The following is a 19,969-nucleotide window of genomic DNA, read 5'->3' as shown; positions in this document are numbered from 1 at the left end:
ACAAAATAACCAGAGATCCTATGAAAACTCATTTCTGATAGTAATTAAATCTTATGATTTTGAAGGGAGTGAAAAATTAAAAAACAAAAACATGTCATTCCTTTTAGCCTGGTATTTTCTTGAACATATCTGATAGTGTGTGTGGGTCTCACTATGTAGCTCTGGCTGTCCTGCAACTGTAGACCAGGCTGGCCTTGAACTCACAGAGATCCACCTGCCTCTGCCTCCCAGTGCTGGGATTAAAGGCGTGTGTCTCTATGCCCAGCATGTGCAAAAGGTTCCCAATTTTCATTCTCTAAAAAAAGATTTTATCTTTACTTTAAAAATACAATTTTAATTAGATTAAGACTTCTTGGTTTAAAAAAATAAAAAGCCGGGCGGTGGTGGCATATGCCTTTAATCCCAGCACTTGAGACGCAGAGGCAGGTGGATTTCTGTGAGTTTGAGGCCAGCCTGGTCTACAGAGTGAGTTCCAGGAAAGGCGCAAAGCTACACAGAGAAACCCTGTCTCGAAAAACAAAACAAAACAAAAAATACTTCTTGGTTTATTTTTTTAATATGTTGTCCCATTTTTTATTTAAAAACATCCATATCATAAATTATTATCTTAAATATTTTATTTCATTTGTTTGTTTACTTATTTACTTACTGTGTGCCTGTGTGTGTATGGGAACGTGCTTGCCATGGTCCATATGTGGAGTGCAGAGGACAGCTTGGAGGAGGTGGCTGTCTGCTTCAACCTTGTGAATCTTGGCTCTCAAACACAGATGATCAGGTGACCGCTGAGCACCTCCCCTGCTGTCTTAGCCATCTGCAGCTAAGTACATGTGTATATAGTGTTGTGCAGCTGCACTGTTCTCCACTGCCCTAACTATTGTGTTATCCCAAACAGAATTTCTAAACTGTTTGCTTGCTCCCCTCCTGTTAGTTACTTGTGATCCTGTTTTTACTTCCTATCTTTATGAATTTGCCTCACTGTATATAATTGAAGTAAAATTGATCCTTTATGCCTCACCTCACTTAATATAATTCCTTCAGCCGGGCGGTGGTGGCGCAAGCCTTTAATCCCAGCACTTGGGAGGTAGAGCCAGGATCTCTGTGACTTCAAGGCTTGCCTGGGCTACAGAGCAAGATTCAGGACAGGCACCAAAACAACACAGAGAAACCTGTCTCAAAAAACCAAAAAAGACAAAGAAAAAAAAAATATATCCTTTAAAGTTCATCTATGTTGTTAAATAGCTCAGAAATTTATTTTGTGACTGAATAATATTCCATATGTTCTTTTTTTTTTTCTGTCATGCTGAGGATTAAACACAGGTCCTTTTGCATGTTGGCAGGCATTCTACTGTAGAACTGTATGCCTACCTTCTTTGTGTTCTCTTATCATGGTGGAGTCTCCTTTAATCCCAGCACTTGGGAGGCAGAGCCAGGCGGATCTCTGAGTTCGAGGCCAGCCTGGTCTACAGAGTGAGTTCCAGAACAGGCACCAAAATTACACAGAGAAACCCTGTCTCAAAGAAAACAAACAAACAGACAAACAAACAAATAAACAAACAAAAAGTTACATTGATTTGAGATTGAATTATTTCCTAAAGAAATTCAATTGCTGTTTATTAATAGTTACCTATGACAATGTAACTTTTTTCTCTGTCTGCTTTTTAGAGTAATTCTTTATATTTGTTTGTCCTTAGTGTATCCGTGGTATGCCTAGGTGTGGTTTTCTTTGTGCATAGTCTGATAGGTCTTTGGATTAGTCTTACTTTCTTCTAAGCCGTTTATTCACGGTGTGTGATATTGTTGGCAGGTAGGTTTGTCACTGCTTTAGAGGTAGTGGGACCTGGGAGGATGGAGCCCATAAATGAGGCCGACTACAGTCTCCTGCAACTTTATTCAGAGCCTCAGTTTATACTCAGAGGATTAAGAAAGGGCACTTGAATAAAGTTCTCATGTGTTCAAGCTGTAGACAATCACTAGGATAAACCACACATGACAAATCCTGTTTTTCTATAGAGGCATGTAAAAGATAATGTGAGCATTTAATTGAATAGCAACAGAAGCAATAATGAGTAATTTAAAGTAGGGTCACTACTATCTGCCACACCTGGGAGGAGCATGAAAACACATTCTAAGAACAGTTCTGTGTTTTGAAGAAACTGAGGTCACAAGACTCTTGTCTTGTTTTCTTGGAATATTCTCACAAGCACTCAGAATTCTGACTTGACCCCATTCCTGAACTTGTCTGACATAGGTTTGTTTAGTGTAATTGACTCCTTCATTACCAGAACATAGAAGCTGTGCTTTCTAAGTATATGGTTTTAATAAATACAGTGTGAATAATAATGATGTTGATGATAATAATAGCTATAGTGTATTAGTTGTTTGTTTCATTGCCTGACAAAACACCAGCCAGAGCATATTTTGGAAGGAAAGGTTTATTTTGGCCTATAGTTCCATGGTTCATAGTACATCATGGGATGGAAGCTATGATAGCAGGAGATATCTGGTCATATTGTCTCCCAGGTTAGGAAGCAGAGAGTAATCAATGCTTATGTTTAGGTTGCTTTTTCCTTATTCAGTTTATAATTTCAGTCCATGGAATGGTGCTGCCCAAATCTAAGCGGGGTCTTTCTATTTCATTTAATCTAATCTACATGGCCCCTCACAGAGAAGCCCATAGTGTTTTTTATAGTGATTTAAGTCCCATCAAGTTGACAGTAAAGATTAATCACAAATAATAGCAATACTTGATATGATAGGCAAATACAGTAAATATATATTTTTAAAGTGTATTATTATTATTACTTTTTTTTTTTTTTTTTTTTTTTTTTGTTTTTTCGAAACAGGGTTTCTCTGTAGCTTTGGAGGCTGTCCTGGAACCAACTTTGTAGACCAGGCTGGCCTCGAACTCATAGAAATCCACCTGCCTCTGCCTCCCAAGTGCTGGGATTACAGGCATGCACCACCACCACCCGGCTTATTAAAGTGTATTATTTAAACATTTTTTTAAAAAATTAAAATCATGACATATCTTTATATATTTATGTAGTAGTTTGTGATGCTTTGATTCTGTATGCATTGTGTGATGGTGAAATCAGGCTAATGAGCTTATCTGTTGCGTGTGCATGTGTGTGTGTGTGTGTGTGTGTGTGTGTGTGTGTGTGTGTGTGTGTGTGTATGGTGCTTGCAGTGGGTTTTCTAGCAGTGTCTCAATTAGGATGCCACTGTTAGAACTGAGCTTCAAGAACACTGGTGTCTTCAAATAGGTCTTTCATGTTGACTTTTCATGATATCACTCACTTCCTCTTACCTTCACCCCTAGCAGCCAGTAAAATACTATTCATTAGTATAATTTTGTCATCTTAAGAGTGTTACATAGTGCCACCAAGCAAAGCCACTTGCTGCCACGCCTGATGACCTGAGCTTGATTATATGGGGGAAGGAGAGAACCAACTCCTGGAATTTGTTCTCTGACCTCAGCATATATGCCATAACATGTACATGCTATTTATATATAATATTATATGTAAATTAGCTTTTGCTAATTTTTATGTGTTTTCTAGTGTTTGTTCCTCATTTCTTTTATTTATCTATTCCTTTAACCTTTATTTGATTTTGCTTTCTTCAATAGTAAAGTGATTTTTAATCTCATTTCCTAAACTAGAGATAGAGTTTTTGCTAATATCTTTGTGATTGTGGTTACAATAAAGATTAAATTTAATATTTTTAAGATTATAGCTTAATTTTAATTTATGCTCTGTTAATGGGATCATATTAATAAGTTTTGTTGTTATATACCTCTGTCATCATTACCTTTTAGTTATTAATGTCACAACATTTCATAATAGCCAGAGATAGTTTAGCAAATACAGTGGCTATCACCAAGACTGATAGCCTGACAATCCAAGTTCAGTCTCAGACACACATGTTGCAAAAGAATTGATTCCTGGAAGTTGTCTTTTGAGCACTGCACGTGTCATGTCATGTGCACCAACACAAACATACTCAGTTAAATGTAAAAATCATGCAATATAGAATAACCTTTTCCATGTCTTAGTTCTAAAGTGATGTAGAAAATAAACAATTAGAAGCAAAAATTAGACTAGTAATAGCTTTTTATAATTGTGTATTTACCTTATAATCAGCTCTTTATTGTTGGCTGTGTCTTTTATGTTGTTGCCTGGCATCCTTTTGTTTCTTTGCCTGATGATTCCCTTTAGTCTTTCTTGTAGGCTATGTCTGGTGGTGATCAACTGTGTTATGTTTTCCATACTCTGAGACTTTCTTAACCTAGTCCTCCCTTTTGAAACGTAGCTAGTCAGGTTTGGGATTCATCGTTCACACCCCTTTTTTCTTTCAGTGCTGTGAACATGTGAATCCAAAACTTGTAGCTTCAGAGGTTTTGATGAGAAATCTGCTTATAATTCTTTACTATCCTTAGTATATTGACTTTTAAAATCTCTGTCTTTGGTAATTAAAAAGAAAATAAAAACAAATTGATATAATGTTTATATGTATTTATGATGTCGAATTTTATGCATGTTTCCACTTTGTAAGGATGAAATTAGGGTGAGCAGTGTGCTGGTCTCTGAAGACCTTAAACTGTCAGAGCCACTGATCTCCCAATTACTGTACTGTGTGTTTTCAGTTCTAAGATGTAGGTTCCTTATTGTGCCATAAAGTTTCCTGTCTTTTGATACCTGTTCCTTTTCCTTCTTACCTTTCTTAATCTTCTTACCCTTCCTAGTCTGTACTGACCTTTACTGTCTTTTATTGCTGACTTGTTTCCACAAATGAACAAGAAAGAAAACATCTTGAGTTTGTGTTTCTTTGCTTGCCTTATTTCATTAAACTGGATGTCTCCCATGATTACCCATGGTAATATTCCATTGTTTATATGTACCACCTTTTTTTTTTTAAACCTACTTTTATCCATTGATGAGTACCTTGGTGGATTTCATTTCTTGGGCTCTATGGCTGATGCTATAGTAAACACTGGAGTGCATTTATTTCTGTGATATGATTTTTTTCCTTTGTATATGTACTGTATTATAAATAGGTTTGCTAAGTTACATGGCAGTTATATTTTTAGAGGGAACTTTACACTATTTTCCATAATGACTGTTAATTTATGTTCTTACTGATGTGTTGGAGTTCCTCTCTCCTCTTCCTATTGACACTTACTATTTCTGTTTCTTTGATAATAGCCTTTCAGCTTGGGTGAGGTGACATCTCATTGTACTTCTGATTTGCTTTATCCCAATGGTTAGTGATGCTATGAATTGTTTCATATACTTGTGGGCCTTTTGTATGTTTTCTTTGAGAAATGCCTATTTAAGTAATTTGTCAATTTAAAAAACTGGGTCATCTTTTTTTCTGCTGTTGGACTTTTGAATTTGTTGTATGCTTTAGATATTGACCTCTCACATTCTCTGTGTTGTCTACCCAGTTGATGGTTCCCTTCCCCTGTAGATGCTTCTAGGTTTGAAGTTTGATATAATAATGCTTGTTTAATTCTCCTTTGTTGCTTATGCTTTTGTGGTCTTACCTTAAAGGTGGCTGATATCATTGCCTTAAGAGTGTGTGTGTGTGTGTGTGCGTGTGCGTGTGTTTGCTATTTTTTTTTGTCACTACTAGCATCTTATTCTGGTTAATATGGTTTTGTGATGTATTTTTCAAGTGAGGGCATATGATGCCTGAAGCTTTGTTTTTGCTGAAGATTGCTGGAACAGATAGCAAACTTATTCCTAGATATTTTACTTTAGTGGTAGTTGTAAATATAATTAACTTATTTATTTTTTACTTCACAGGAACAAGCATTTTTTTGTAACTTACTTTAATAATTATTTTATAGTATGAAATGCATAAGACAGTAGTTAACAAATAACATATATAACAGATATATGTGTGTGTGTGTGTGATTTGAAAATTTTTTAAAAATATTTTTGGTTGTGAGCCTAGCCTTTAACAGCTGAGCCACCTTCCTAGCCCAAAAATATGTTTTTCTATTGTCTATTTTAGAATAAGACTTAATTGATAAAACAGGTAGTTGATTAGTTCTTGAGACTTCACTTAGTTATTACAGAAAAGAAAGACTTTTATTACACTAAAATTTTCTTTCACTTATAAATTCTGTTATTCCCCATATTGCTTTCAGAATTCTTCCTGTGCAGTATGTGGTCACTGGTAAACTGGGCAACATAAAACATGTGTACATTTCACTTTATGGTCACTAACTCATCAAAGATAACCAAGCTAGGCCCTTTAAAGACATTAAATATCCTAGGCCATGAAGATATTATAATGTCACAGTAAATTATGATAAAATTGAAAAAATCAGATACTAGATGAGAGTGATGGTGGAGAGCTCTCAGTTGTTAAGAGCACTTGAAGCTCTTATGGGTGACTTTGGTTTTGTCGCAGCCTACCTTGGGACATAACTTTCTTTTGTAAAAGAGCAAGTTGTTTGTATGCAACATTCTTGCCGCTATTACTTATTTTTAATTTTTTCTTACATTTCAGTGTGTGTGTGTGTGTGTGTGTGTGTGTGTCCCCGTCCATTTGTCCGTCTGCTCCTGTCTACCTGTGGGTGTTTGCATACATGTATGCATGCATATCATTGTGTGAGTGTGTGTGTGGTGGTCAGAGGATCTGTCCTTCCACCATGTGGGGCTTGGGGATAGGACTTATGCCATCAAGCTTGGTAGCAAAAAGGGCTTTACTTGCTAAAACATCTTGCTGGCCCTGCTACTGTTCATTTTGTATCCTACCATGCTTTAGATCTCATTATTTCTAATGGTTGGGTGGAGTCTTAAGATCTTTCTGTAAAGTCCTGTTATCTACACTCTAGGTGATCTGAGTTCCTCCTTTTGAATTTGATACTTCTTATTCCTTTCTTGTTTAATTTCTTTGCCTGTAATAGTGTTTTGATAAGACAGGTGTAAGGAGATATGTATCATGTTCCAGATCTTGGAGGAAGTTGTTAGCTATGAACTTGCCACTCATTACGGCCCTTACTGGGTTGAGGCATGTTGATGCTATGTCTAATCTTATCAGGGTTTTTGTCATGAAGGGTTGCTGGATGTTACTGAATGCTTTCTTTTATGTGAATCAAAATCACGAGTTTTTTTTTTTCTTTGTTCTCTTCATGTAATATCATACCTATATTGTTAGGTTTGGTTGTTCTTGCATCATTGGGATAAATCTTTCTTGACATTTTGGAACTGTGGCAGTTGGCATGCTACTGTTAGGTTGATGATTTTGGTATCTGTTCATCAGGGATGTTGATGTGTAGGTTATTATTATTGTGTCTTTGATTTTTGTTTCAGGGTATGCTGGCCTAGCAGAATGGATTTGGTAATTTCTTCCTTTTCAGTTTATATTTGGACTAGTTTGAGAATAATTTAAACTTATTTCTTCTTGAAAGTTCATCAGTGAAACTCAAGTCATGGACCTTTCTTTGGTGGGAGACTCCTTCATATGTTCTATATGTTAAGGGACAAACTCAATTCTCATGTATGCTGGACAAGTGCTTTACCACTGATCTACATACATCTTCAAACCATAGAGGCTACTCACCTACTGCCTCCATTTCATTGCTTGTTGTAGGCTGCTGTATATTTTTTCCCCTATCTTGATCCAGTCTGGTGTATTGTGTATGCCCAGGGGCTTATCTGTGTCATCAGATTTTCCAGCTTGCAGGCATATGATCATGGCAGTTTTTCTGGTTCTTTGCATTTTTGTGAAACCACTTTGTAAGTCTTTCCTTTTTCACACCTAATTTAATTTTCTTCCTTTATTTGGCAAAAGGTTTGTTGATTTTATCTTTCAAAAGAATCAGTGTTTCTCCATCCCTGGGCTGAGGGGAGGGCTCTGCTGGGACTCTTGAGTTGGGGAAGGGGCAGGGGAGCAGGGTCTCAAAAATCAGCCATCAATTTGATTATTAGTGATTTATTTCTAGTTTCTCTTCACTGATTTCTGCTCTGATATTCATGGTTTCCTGGGATTTGGTTGTTTTCCTAGACTGGCTCTGTGACATAGTAATTAACTACTTCCAGTTGCTTTTATTGTACTTCATTTGGTGAATAAACAGGCTTTGGCATGCAGTGTTTCCATCAACTTGAGAGACTCTATGAGTTCCTTTTTTATTTCTTCATGACTCCCCCTCCCCACCCTTGAAACAGGGTTTCTCTGTGTAGCCCTTGTTGTTTTAGAGCTCACTCTGTAGACCAGCCTGGCCTCAGACTCAGAGACCATCTGCCTCTGCCCTCGGAGTGCTGGGATTAAAGGCATGCACCACCACCACCTGGCTCTTCAGTGACCTATTGGCTATTCCTGAGCATATTGTTTAATTTTTACATATTTGTTACTTTCTATTTTTGCTTATTGATATCTAAATTTTGTTCTACTATTTTATAGATTTGTGATAAGATTCTAGTTTTTAAAATCTTGAGACCTATTTTGGTGCCTAATATATAGTCTAGGTTGGAAAAAGTCCCAGTGTTAATGGGTATGTGTATTCTGCAGATGGTATACGAAGCTTCAGTTAAATTTTCTTTTTTTTTTTTTTTTTTTTTTGAGGATGTTTCATTCTGTAGCCCAGACTGGCCTCGAGCCCATAACAATTCTTTGTAACTGGAGTTTTCCTGCCTGGCCCACAGTCAGGACAAATCTCTCTCATCTGCCAGTTGCACAGCTGCTCAAACCAAACCAAGTAAACACACAGAGACTTATATTGCTTACAAACTGTATGGCCGTGGCAGGCTTCTTGCTAACTGTTCTTATATCTTAAATCAACCCATTTCTATTAATCTGTAAGTTGCCATGTGCCTTGTGGCTTACTGGTATCTTAACATCTCCTCTTGGCGGCGGCTGGCAGTGTCTCTCTCCCTCAGCCTTCCTGTTCCCAGAATTCTCTTCTCTGCTTGTCCCACCTATACTTCCTCCCTGGCTACTGGCCAATCAGTGTTTTATTTATTAACCAACCATAGCAACACATTTAACATACAGAACATCCCACAGCAATTCTTTTTTTCAGCTTGTTGAGTGTTATGATGATAAGTGTGAGCCCATACCAGGATACTCAGTGATTTTTTTTTTTTTTTTTTTAAATTGCCTTTCTGTCTGGATAGTCTTTGGCCAAACACCACAGAAGAAGAAACTTAAGGAGGAGGAATGTGTTCTGGTTAGTTTTGAGTGGCAGTGTCCACTGATCCACCTATAAGAAGCAGAGAGACACAAAGATTGGGGCTCAGCTTGCTTTTTTCTATTTAGTCAGTGCAGACCATAGAGTGGTCTACCAGTGTTGAGGGCGAGTCCTCTCTCCTCACTTACACCTCTCTGAAAGTCTCCTCAGAGATACAGACAGGAGTTTTCCCTGGTGATCCTCCGCCCAGTCCAGTTGACAGTGAAGATTAAGCATTATATACACTGAGGTCCCTTTTTTCTCCTCAGATCATACAGATAACATGACCTCTTCTCTACTTTCTTTTCTTTACCTCTAGAGACAAGGTTGAGACTTGCAACCTTATTATAGTTTGTGGCAGTTTATTTTGCCTTTCCTGGGGTGAATCAACCTCTGGGAGTTCCTCCTTTTCTTGTAGCTCATCTCTAGTATACTGTGTAGTGCTCTGGTCCCAAATTTCATCTCCTATACCTGTGCATTGAGATGGTCATGGGTCACCAGATGCCCCTGGGCCCTGTCCACCTTCAGAATTCAGCTGTTTGTCTGATTTGATCTTTCCCTTTAAGTTTATAAACTTGTGCTATTTGTTTTGTTTTCCACTGTTGTCAGGGTACATTGGAAAGACTTTAAAATCAACAGTTCAGCAGTCTTGCGTGCTTTTTCTCTGGGAAGACTATTCAGGATAATCTCCCTTGCCTTCTTGTTCTACTAATTCTCAAGCATTATTTTTGTTCTTCTCTTTGTAGGATTCAGCTTAGCTGCATTTAAAAGGAACAAGAGGAAGCTAGAACTGGCAGAAAAGGTGGAAACAGACTTCATTCAGCTAAAGAAAAGAAGACAATCAAGTGCAAAGGTCAGGAGGTGTCTGAAGTATTGGCTGACGACCTGCCTTTAGAACAGTACAGTCCATTGGAACTAGAACATATGCCATACGTAGATTTGAAAGCAGGGTGAAGCTGGTTGGGCTCAGTAAGGAAATGTACATACCACCAAGCCTGATAACCCCAGTTCTTTCCCCAGAACCCACATGGTGGAAGGAGAGAACTGACTCTTGTAAGCTGTTCTTTAACAGTCACATGTGTGTTGTGACAGTCACTTGAGCATGTGCACATATGCATGCATAATATATGTATAAAAATGTAATTTAAAAAGTAAAATTTCAGTTGGGTGTGGTGACACACATCTTTAATCCCAGCACTCAGGAGGCAGAGGCAGGTGGATATCTGAGTTCAAGGCCAGCCTGGTCTATAGATTAAGTTCCAGGACAGCCATGGCTACTCAGAGAAAGCCTGTCTTGGAAAAACAAACAAACAAACAAACAAACAACAACAAAACAAAAGTAAAATTTGATTGTGAAAAGAAACAAGTGAAGTTAATTTAAAAATGTAAACAAAACAAAATTATTTTAATAATATATTTTCTTATTCAAGTGAAATATATTTGAAAATATCTCTTGAAATATAATCAGTGCAAAAATTAATAATAAGCTATTTTAAAGTTTTGTTGAGGGATGGCAAGATGGTTCAGTGTGTAAAGGCACTTGCTGCCAAGCCTGATAACCTGAGTTTGATCCCCAGCGTTCACATTGGAGAAGAATAGAGCAGATTTCTGGGAGTTGTCCTTTGACCTCCACATGTATGCTGTGTATCCAAACTCATAGATACAAACAAATACATAACTATGTCAATGAATGCATGTAACAAAATTAGCTGTTGAAAAAGTAAATTTACATATTTAGTTATTAGAATCATAGTTTGCAATGGCTGAAAATGTTTTAAAATAAAACTGAATTCAAATTGAAGAAAATAAGAAATTCAGCTTTTCATTTGCCCATTCTTTACTTCACTTGCTCAGTGGCCACAAGAATGCTACATGACTATTGTATTGTGTTGGTTCTTCTGTACTTGCTTTTAAGAGTAGAGTGAAGTTGGAAGCTACAGCATTCTTCTTCAGCCTGTGGCTTTAGGGTTCACCAGCACACAGCTCATGGTTGGTGTGTCAGTTCATGTATTTCTTTGGACTACCTTGTCTGCATCATGTAGTTGTTGTTTAGTGCCTCATGAACTGGTTCATGCTGTCTATCAAAGTTTTGTAAGATTGCAGTAAAGTGAAAAACAAACCATCTTTCATAATAATAGGTATTTTCTCAGTACGTTTCTTCACAGGATAATTTATCAAATAATTTGGCCCAATTTCGCTTGTATGTCTCACAATAATGGGTTTTAGGAAGCAAATGAACAAATTAATATGTAGATTTTGGTGGAAGCTGGTGTAGTCTGGTTCCCCTATTTTTGTGTTTCTGCATCCTTTGTGATACCTTGGTAAACAAATTTAGGACTTTTTGCCTTTTGAAAAAAATTTTTGCTTATCTGGTTTGCCTGTCTGTAAGCTGAGTGAGATTGATTATAGATAGGTCACAGGTCATAGAGTATGACTTTGTCTCAAGAACAAAATACATATAGTAGATAGTTTCATCCATTTTCATGACTGTATACTGTACTCCTGCACCCAAGTCATATCAAGACACAGAACATTTCAGGTTTTGTTGTCCAGCAGTTAATTCCTAACCTGGAGAGTAGCCATTATTCCATTATAACCCTCCATAGATGTTTCCTGTTGCTGTCGTGTGGAATGGGTTTTCTTCTGTTTGCCTCTTTCACAGAATATTTTTAGATATCCTGTTATTGATTCCTTAAAACAAGCAGGTAAAAATTAAAAACAACACTAAGTAGTATTTCCTAATGTACATAGAGTATAATTTGCTTATACATGTCTCCTGTTGGAGATCGGCTGTTTCTGGAAGTTTACTCTTAGGAATAATGCTGCTGTGAAATGTTTACAGTTCCTTTTTTTGGTTATTAGTTTAGAATTTTGTGCATGGAAATATTATTGTGTTTTATGGAGGCTGTTTTTAGCTGATTATTACCAATTTAGATCACTCATTTTTTTCATTAAGAAAATGATTGTGTGTCAGCTAATAAGAAAATAGTGGTGAAACTGTGGTTGGGATGTAAAATAAATGAAAAAAATAGAAAACAGTGAACAGAATGTTCTAGTGAGACTTTATGCTTTAGTGAATAGACACACACACACACACACACACACACACACACACACACACACACACGGTTATTATGTTTTTTAACTAATTTGTTTATTTTATAGCATGACTGCAGTTTCACTTCCTTTTCTCCTCCCATTCCTTCCCCTTCTCCCCTCCACCTCCCCTGCAACCCACTCCTCCTCTGATCTGTTAAGAAAGGGGCAGGGCTTCCATTAGTATCAGCAAAGCATGTTGCATCAAGTTGCCATAAGACTAAGTACCTCCCCTTGTATTAGGCTAGGCAAGGCAATCCAATATGAGGAGTAGGTTCCCAAGAGCCTGCATTAGGAAGAGCCTCTGCTCCCATTGTTAGGACTCTCACAAATAGACAAGCCACACAACTGTCACATATATGTAGAGGGCTTAGATAGGTCCCGTGCAGGCTCCCTAGTGTGTTGGTTCAGACTCTGAGTTTCTGAGAGCAAAGTTAGTTGTTTATACAGGTTTTCTTGTGATGTCCTTGGGTCCTCTGGCTCATGTAATCCTTCTTTTTCCCTCTTCAGCAGGATTCCTTGAGCTTAGCCTAATGTTTGGTTGTGGGTCTCTGTGTGTTTCTCTTAGGCTCTGTGTGAGCCTAGCCTTTAATGGCTGAGCCATCTCTTCAGCCCCTCTGTATGTTTCTTTCAGTTATTGGATGAAGGCTTCTGCTAACAATTGGGGTAGTTACCAATCTGATCAAAGGGATTGGCCAGTTCAGGCTATGTATCCACTATTGCTAGGAGTCCTAGCTGGGGTCATTCTTGTAGATTCGTGGGAGTTTCCCTTGTACCAGGTTTCTACCTGACCCCAAAATGACCCCCCTTTCTATTCATTTCTTTCAGTCACCCATCCCCCAACCCAATCCCTGAAGTTCCCATGCCCACCCACCCCCAATCCACCCAGGAGATCTCTTCTATTTCCACTTCCCAGGGAGATCCATGCATTCCCCCCTTGGGCCCTCCTTGTTACCTAGCCTCTCTGAGGCTGTGGATTGTAGGTTGGTTATTTTTTACTTTACTCCTAACATAAACTTATGAGTGAGTACATACCCCATGTCTTTCTGGGTCTGGATTACCTCATTCAGAATGATTTTTTTTTTTCTAGTTCCATCCATTTGCCTGAAAATTTGATGAGGTCATTGTTTTTAACAGCTGAGTAATACTCCATTGTGTAAATGTACCACATTTTCCTTATCCATTCTTAGATTGAGGGACATCTATGTTGTTTCCAGGTTCTGGCTGTTACAAATGAAGCTGCTATGAACATAGTTGAGCAAGTGTCTCTGTGGTAGGATGAAGCATCCTTTGGGTATATGCCCAAGACTGGTATAGCTGGATCTTGAGGTAGATTGATTCCTAGTTTTCTGAGACACTGCCATATTGATTTCCAAAGTGGCTGTACAAGTTTGTACTCCCACCAACAGTGGAGAAGTGTTCCCCTTGCTCCACATTCTCTCCAGCATGAGCTGTCACTGTGTTTTTTTATCTTAGCCATTCTGACAGGTGTAAGATGGAATCTCATAGTTGTTTTGATTTACATTTTCCTGATGGCTAAGGATGACAAACAATTTTTTAAGTGTATTTCAGCCATTTGAGATTCTTCTGTTGAGAATTCTCTGTTTAGATCTGTACTACATTTTTAAATTGGATTATTTGTTTTTTTGATGTCCAGTTTCTTGAGTTCATTATATGTTTTGTAAATCAGCCCTTTGTTGGATATAGGGCATGTTTTATAATTGTAAAGGAGGAAAAAAATAGAACAAGATGATATGATAAAGTAGCCTAGATGTGAGATTCTGAAGATAAGATTCCCTTCATTAGGATGATCAGCAGAGACTCACTTGAGCAGACATGTGAAAAGTAAAAGTGAATTTTACCATCAGTCAGCAAAAGGATGAACTCAGAATGAACTGCATATCCACAGGCCATTGTGGAGGATTGTCGTGTTGGGGGAACGAAGACGAGAGTCAGTGTGGGCAGGGGAGGGTGGTATGGGATGAAGCTAAAGAGGTAGATAGAGGCTAGATCCTTGAGGATGGAATCCATGTGGAAAGGAGTTTCAGCTTCATTTCAAGAACTACCTTTTAGTGTGCTGTGCCCCTGTGTTCCTTTCAGCTGAATGCATCAGTATCCTCATGTGCACATTGCTTTTTATTATTAAAATTATGCAATCTGTTGTTTCATGTAAAACAAGAATAATGAGTTCAAAAAGAGAGCTGTCTGAAAACTAAAGATTGTTTAAATATTGAGTACTATACTGGAAAATTAAATTGAAAAAACAGAATTGGCTTAAAAAATTTTTTTTTATAGTTATGGGTAAGTGAGCTAGAAATAGAAAGATTGATGAAAGCCATAAAAATCTATGCATACTTTGTTCAGAGTGTTTTGTTAGTATCTTTATCTATTGTTCTCTTTTACATTATGTGAAACTCAAAAATCATAGGGCATTTCATTCTGTTTATTATGAGAAACAGTATAGAAATTATCTGCAGAACTACATTCAAAGAAAAGGCCCTGGTTCTATCAAAAGATCAGGACTATGCATGTAAATCAGGGGTAGAGCATTTATCTAGAATGTCGAAGACCCTGGGTTCAATTCTCAGCACTATGAAAAACAAAGATTAAAACATTAAGGTATTGTTGAGTTTTTCATCACCAGCAAAATACCCCAAACAATTTCTTTACAAGGAGGAGAGTTTCATTTTGGGTTTCAGAGTTTTCATGTGGCAATTTCGGCTTTTGCCATCATGCCTTTGACGAGGCAGTACGTTATGGCTGTGGTCATGATAACTCAAACTTGCTTACCCAGTGGCAGCCAAGCAGCAAAAATGGAGAGAATGGGCTAGGGTCTCCACATCCTCTGCAAGTGTATTCTTCAGGGACCTAGTTTCCTCCTAGTGTTTTCTTCCCATCTCCTAATGTCTTTATGGCCTTCTCAGTAGTGCCCCAGGCTAGCAACCAAGTGTGTGTGCGTGACACCAAAATACACTATAGCAAATATACATTAAAAATTAATTTATTTCACTTTATTTTATGTGCATTGGTGTGAAGGTGTCAGATCCTCCAGAACTGGAGTTACAGACAGTTGTAAGCTACCATGTGGGTGCTGGGAATTGAACCTGGGTCCTCTGGATGAACAGTTAGTGCTCTTAACCACTGAGCCATCTCTCCAGCCCCTCAAATATACATTTAAAAATACGCTTTTCCTAGAGTATTTTCAACTTTTGAAAATTTGAACCAACGTGTTGTCATTACTATTGGAAAGCTTGCTGTGATAGGTAGAAATATTAACTGTGTAGTTGGTTATATAAGCAACTAGATGTTCATGGACAGGAGTTTTGTTTATGGGCAAGGTGGGAGGGTGATAACTATGATGAAATTGTTGACATCAAAAGGATGCATCCATATTGATGCATCCCCGAAGAGTGAGACTATGTGAGAGACTTACACATGAATCTCAAGCCAGTTCAAGATGTAGAAACTGGAAGAACAAGGAACCACCTGAAGAAAAAGGAGGAGACACTGGTGAGGCAAAGGTACCAGTCCATATGTGTGTGAATGCGTATGTGCATGCATAAGAGAGAGAGGGAGGGGGGAGAGAGAGTGTGTGAGTGAGCATGCTAAGGAAGAAACATTTCAAAGAAAGTCTTTGCTGGGTTACATACTCCTGAGGAGTGGCTGTTGGGTTTGGCATCTGGAGACTGTTCTGGATGGACCATATTTATGATGTAATGGATGAGAGATGGGCAGGGCATGGTTTGGTCTGGGAGAAGAAGGTTAGTTCTTGAGAAGTTTTGTCATGGAGGTGAGAGAGAATATGAATGAGTAAGAGTTGATGCAATGCTCATTAATGTCTGTGAATCAACTGAGTTTTGTGAACTTAGTTTCTAGCTGTAGGGTTTGTAGATTTAAGGTGTAATACTTTAAAGTGAGAAATACAGGTTTTAAGGAATTATCTACTCTTAGTGATAGGTATTTTTGTTTTTTCATCGTTTATTTTTTTGTGACCTACATAGTAGAGACAGGGAAAGATTACTATTTAACTGCTGTATTGTATTTATGTTGTTATATTGTGGTTTAATATAAAAATAGTAGTGAACACTTGGCCCTGTTCTCTCTAGGTGGGCCTCTTGGTTTTTCTTCAATCTCTATTGTACATAGATACTCCGTACTTGCTGTATTCTGCGACAAAAAGCAAAAAGTAATGAGTCAGTACTAATCTTTATCATATCTGGAGGAAGAAACAATCCTCTTGGAATGATATGACCAACTCATTGGTCTGTTGCTATACTTGAAGACTGTGTTATTCATGGCTGAGAAGACCATTACATTTAGAAAACAGACATGTCATACACCATTGTCTAGATTTCATAAATATCAATTTGAAACAGCTAGTCCTGGATATGATTGGAAGGGACTCTTATTCTTAGAGTATTAAAAGAAGTTAGGGTATTGTTTGATCTCAACATTTTTGATGTTTCAAATCCCCCTTTTTCATTTTCATTCTTCACAAGCATATTGCCTAAATAGTTTCCATCTCCTTTTCTTTAATAACAGATTTTACAGTTGAATGTGTATACTTATCCCTTGCCTCATCTCACCACGTGCATAAAGTAATCTAAGCTTTTGGTTAATTCTGTTGGTTTTTAGGTAAAGCAGCTCTTATGTAGGACAGTGTAGCAAATGCTTGTCAGATCTTGTCCATTGTGCAAGTATGTTTTAGTCTTCAGTTTCTAACAAACAAATTTAGAAAAATAAGCACTGCTTTTTGTGCTTTCATACCATGTCGTGTGTTCAAAACCACTCTAAAGAGATGCTACAACTTTTAATTTTGGCTCTTTAGCCACCACACAGGGACATTAAATTGGCCACATGTTTCAGAAAGGAAATGTTGGGACTTGCTTTGTGCGCTTCATATAAATATATTCTATTCTTTTGAAGTATATTGTGTGTAATGTTTTCCCCCTTTCCCCTCCATCTTGAAGTTATTATGTAAGCGCTTAACTGTATCATACTAAATCACTGTATTTTTTTGGGTGAGAGGTAGGTTAAGATCAAAGAAAATGAGTGCCCCCAAAACAACATATTTTCTTCAGATTGTTCCCTTTGTACATGTCTGTGCATTTTGTGTGCAAGGAGCAGTGTCATTATTCTCTTGAAATTTACCTTTCTTCATCTGATGCTTTGTTTTCAAGAAGACAATTAACATGTGGGTATCTGAGTTAGTAGAACTGTGGGCTTCTATCACTTTTGAAAAGAGATGTACATTACATATTAGCTGTGTAAAATGGAAAATTCCTCAACAAGTGAAGTGATCATCCTTCTTTTGAAACCATTGCCTTGAATGGCAGGTAATATGTTAAAAATTGCAACAAGCCCATCTAAGAGTATCTGTATTCCTTGATGAGCCTACTCTACGGATTTTCCATGTTAACTGGTACTAGGTAGGACAGTCATTAAATCTGTTGCCCTATCATGTGTTTATTTACATGGGGTTTGGACCTGATGATGAGCATTTCTCCTTTGAACTTCATGGTGGTTCTTTTATGTTTATGTTTATACATTCATTTTGTATGCATGTGCATGGGCATATGTATGCCATGGCATGCTTGTGGAGGTCAGAGCACAATTTGCAGTTTTCCATTCTCTCCTTCCACTGTGTGGGCCCTGGAGCTAGAACTCAGGCAGTCAGGCTTAGTGGCAAGTACCTTTACCCACTGAGTCATCTCACTGACCTGAGGGTGACTCCTAGTCTATAGTTTGTGGTATTGTTTGGTAATTCATTCATATTTAAGTCCTATACCTTTAACTGTAGATGGTGGGTGTGGTGGTATTATGTTGCCCAAAATATCGTGCACCCTAATAAACTTATCTGGGGTCAGAGAACAGGACAGCCACTAGATACAGAGGCTAGAAAATGGTGGCACTCACACCTTTAATCCCAGCATTCCAGAGGCAGAAATTCCTCTGGATCTCTGTGAGTTCAAGGCCACATTGGAAACAGCCAGGCAAGGTGAGTCATGCTTTTAATCCCAGAAAGTGAGCCTTTAATCCCAGGAGTGAGGGCAGAAAGCAGAAAGGTATGTATATAAGGCATAAAAACCAGGAACTAGGCTGGTTAAACATTCAGGCTTTCGAGAAGCAGTTCAACTGATTCATTTGGATAGGAACTCAGAGGCTTCTAGTCTGAGGAAACAGGATCAGCTGAGGAACTGGCAGGGTGAGGTAGCTGTGGCTTGTTCTGCTTCTCTGATCTTCCAGGATTCACCCCAATACCTAGCTCGGTTTGTTTTTATTAATAAGATACAGGTGGGCTAGCTTTTTCTGTAATAGCTTTTACTCATTTCAGGAAAAGCTTCTAAGTATGTATATTCATTCAGTTGTTATGGAGATTGGGCTTCTAACTAGAGGTAAGTCTTAAAACTGTAGTTATCTAAATGTTAAATTTATATAGACTTGAAAATTATAGATAAGTAAAAACTGATGCAAAAGGCAATGTTAATAAATTTAACTGTTTTTTGGAATGAAAGTAACCAATGGTATTCTCGAAAACTTATTAGAAGTTAACATCAGATATTATCAGCCTTGTGAATCTTTTCTCATTTTATTATGAGGAACCAAGAATTTTGTATATACTTTTAATTAGCCCAGAAACTGTAGCTAAACGTGGAACCCCTTCCAACATTTGGCATGTTGAATCACATGGTTACTGTGGTAAAGATAATTTTGTTGAGTTTTTGTAGGTAAGTTTGTCTAGATCCCCCTGTTTTTCTCATGAAGAGATTTTTTTTTTCTAGTGGATCTTAAATCTGACTGACATTAGATACAGCTGAGAATCTAAACACTATAAATTCTTAGAGACTCTACTACTGTTGGGTAAGCTAATGGGCCAACACTTGAGATCATTGTTTTTTTTTTTTTTTTTTTTAAATGATTAAGATAGCCTGTAAAGTGATGGGTTTTATTATGGTATATTCGTATGTATATAACCATTAAAACATTTAATGATTCTCCGTGTGTGGGTAGGATGGGGTGCACATGCCATGGTGTGTATATTTGTGGAGGTTGGAGAACCACTTGTGCAATTCAGTTCTCTCCTTCTAGCATGTGGATTCTGGTGATGAAATTTTAGGATGTCTGGCTTAGTTGTAAGTATCTTTAACTGCTGGCCACCTCAAAGGCCCCATAGTGTCATTTTACTCAGTTCTTAGTCAATTCTCACTTCTAGTCTCCTCCTATCCTCTCATCTGACCTCAGTTTCTTCTTCTCGTCCCCCTACTTTGACATCACATACACCCCTTTGTTCTCTGCTTGATCCCTCCTGAGATCTTCCCTTCTCATGGTCTCTTTTCTATGTTCATGACCCCCCCCCCCCCAATATAAATTTAAACCTAGAGTCCTCAGCTGAAAGAAAACACACCATATTTGTTTTTTCTGAGTCTGACCTGCTTAGTCGAACATAAGTTTTATTTGTGTTCATTTTCCAATAAATTTCTTTTTTCTTTCCTACTTCATAAAATTTTGTGTGGGGTTGTAGGTGATAGCTTAGGTGGTAAAGTGCTTGCCATGCAAGTTTGAGGAACTGAGTCTGATCCTGAGAACCCATATAAAAAGTGGAGTTTTGTAGTCTGTCTTTTGCAGTCTCAGTGCTGGGAAGCAGAGACAGGCAGGTCTTTGGAACTTTTTGATCAGTGCACTCAGCATGCC

The 19,969-nt window shown here is 37.8% G+C and overlaps 1 protein-coding gene across 3 annotated transcripts in view; it reads left to right on the top strand.

Moving 5' to 3' along the window:
• Positions 1 to 19,969, top strand: part of Tasp1 (taspase 1) — a 270,718-nt gene that overhangs the window by 74,680 nt on the left and 176,069 nt on the right. For all 3 annotated transcript variants that reach the window (XM_036185439.1, XM_036185442.1, XM_036185440.1), the window contains one exon: positions 9,928 to 10,034. In XM_036185439.1, the coding sequence (XP_036041332.1) occupies positions 9,928 to 10,034 (107 nt within the window). The remainder of the gene's footprint in view (positions 1 to 9,927; positions 10,035 to 19,969) is intronic.

The sequence above is a fragment of the Onychomys torridus genome, chromosome 4 (genome assembly GCF_903995425.1).
Source record: "Onychomys torridus chromosome 4, mOncTor1.1, whole genome shotgun sequence".
NCBI lineage: Eukaryota > Metazoa > Chordata > Mammalia > Rodentia > Cricetidae > Onychomys > Onychomys torridus.
This window is presented reverse-complemented; position numbering and strand designations above follow the sequence as displayed.